This window comes from Oryzias melastigma, unplaced genomic scaffold, assembly GCF_002922805.2.
Source record: "Oryzias melastigma strain HK-1 unplaced genomic scaffold, ASM292280v2 sc05707, whole genome shotgun sequence".
Taxonomy (NCBI): Eukaryota; Metazoa; Chordata; class Actinopteri; order Beloniformes; family Adrianichthyidae; genus Oryzias; species Oryzias melastigma.
Genome location: NW_023422272.1, coordinates 1 through 1,448, shown reverse-complemented (window position 1 = coordinate 1,448; position 1,448 = coordinate 1). Strand labels below are relative to the sequence as shown.

At 40.1% G+C, this 1,448-nt stretch overlaps 1 protein-coding gene across 1 annotated transcript; it reads right to left on the bottom strand.

Annotated features, from left to right (window-relative positions):
- Nucleotides 1-229: 229 nt before the first annotated feature.
- LOC112138818 (beta-1,4-N-acetylgalactosaminyltransferase 3-like) lies at nt 230-1,442 on the bottom strand (the record flags this gene model as incomplete). The annotated part of the gene is made up of 4 exons (XM_024261465.1): nt 1,405-1,442; nt 610-763; nt 466-538; nt 230-383 (listed from the first exon to the last, which is right to left on the bottom strand). Coding segments are annotated over exons 2-4 (340 nt in total), but the record flags the coding sequence as incomplete, so codon positions are not given.
- Nucleotides 1,443-1,448: the final 6 nt, after the last annotated feature.

Here is a 1,448-nt window from a genome sequence, read left to right as displayed (position 1 = left end):
AAACAGAAAAAAGCCTAGATTAGTCAAAACAGCTAGCATGTAGCTGAAATATTAGCTAAACTCAAAAATAGCCTAAAAACAGAAAAAAGCCTAAATTAGCCAAAACGTGTGGCTATCATGTAGCTAGAATAAATCAACTTAAACCTTAAATAACAATAATAAAATAAAATGATCTGGAGTGCCGGACTTTGACACACGTGTTGAAGAGACTGTCAGTATCTGTGCCCACCTCTGGCTTCTGATGCCGTGGTGCCGCAGTCCAGTCTGAGAACAATGGGAGCAAAAGCCATGTGCCCTTTGATGCAGTGCTTCCTGATGGTGTCAATGATTGAAGGAGGGAAGCGGATGTGAAGATCGCACAGAAAAACAATACTGTTGTCATCCTAGAGCAGATGTAGGAGGATCATATTTAGAACAAAAGCCGTACCACATCTTTTCCATCTTCTATTTCTTGTAAGCACTTACTTTTATAAGGTCGATACCAGTTTGCAGACCAGCAGAGCGCTCAAAGTTCCCACTTAGCTTCACATATTGGTACCTGTTAAAATTCCCACGCATTATTTAAAATGTTCAAATCTATCTTTCAAAGGTATTTAAACACTCACACACCTGGGGAGTGAGGATTTCTCAAGGGCATTCCTCACGTCCATGTCGGTGCTGCTGTAGTCCGTGATGATCAGGTTGAAGTTTCCGTCTCCCGTTTCTTTAAAAAGTTGCTCCATGTCATCGATCAGCTGCCGCACCCACCGAGCCTGGTTCTTCACTGCAAAAGGGATTCACACAACCACACCAGATTCTCAGTACAAACAGATAAACAAACCACAAAGAGTACCGGCTCCGTGAGAACCTTTAACAAGCAACCACAAAGAAAGGACGGCTAACAACAAACACAGTCAATGGAGAAATTCCATGGTGACCATCTACTTCTTCCATTGTGCCACACACTTGCATATATTTTCATGTTATTAAAATGAAAAGACAACAGTTTTATGTTGTATTTAAGATGTTTTTCTAGTGGATTTTTTAGCCTGACAAGATCAGGTTTTTCAAGAGATCTCCTTTTTTATGTAGTTTTAAATCTGAGTAGCATTAAAGCATTAAAGGAGGGGTGCCCAAACTTTTTTGCTCAAAGGGCCAAAATCTAAATGGGATACAAAACAATGCATTGTGGGAAACAGTGTCCTGACAGTTCTTGCAGTTCAACATGATGATGATCAGAAATGACTGTTGCTAAATGAAGGAAATCCGTATATTTTGTAACTCTTTTTGGACAGTCGTTAATTGCTGATGCAAAAGTCTTTAGAAGTGATATAAGTCTGATATTGCGATGATTCATTTTCGGTTTTGTATTGTGTTGTATTGTGCAGGACTACTGCAGTGCTTAAATGCTTTCATTGGACATACCAGGTACTATGAAGTGGACGGTGGCAGAGGGATCCCAGCGAAAG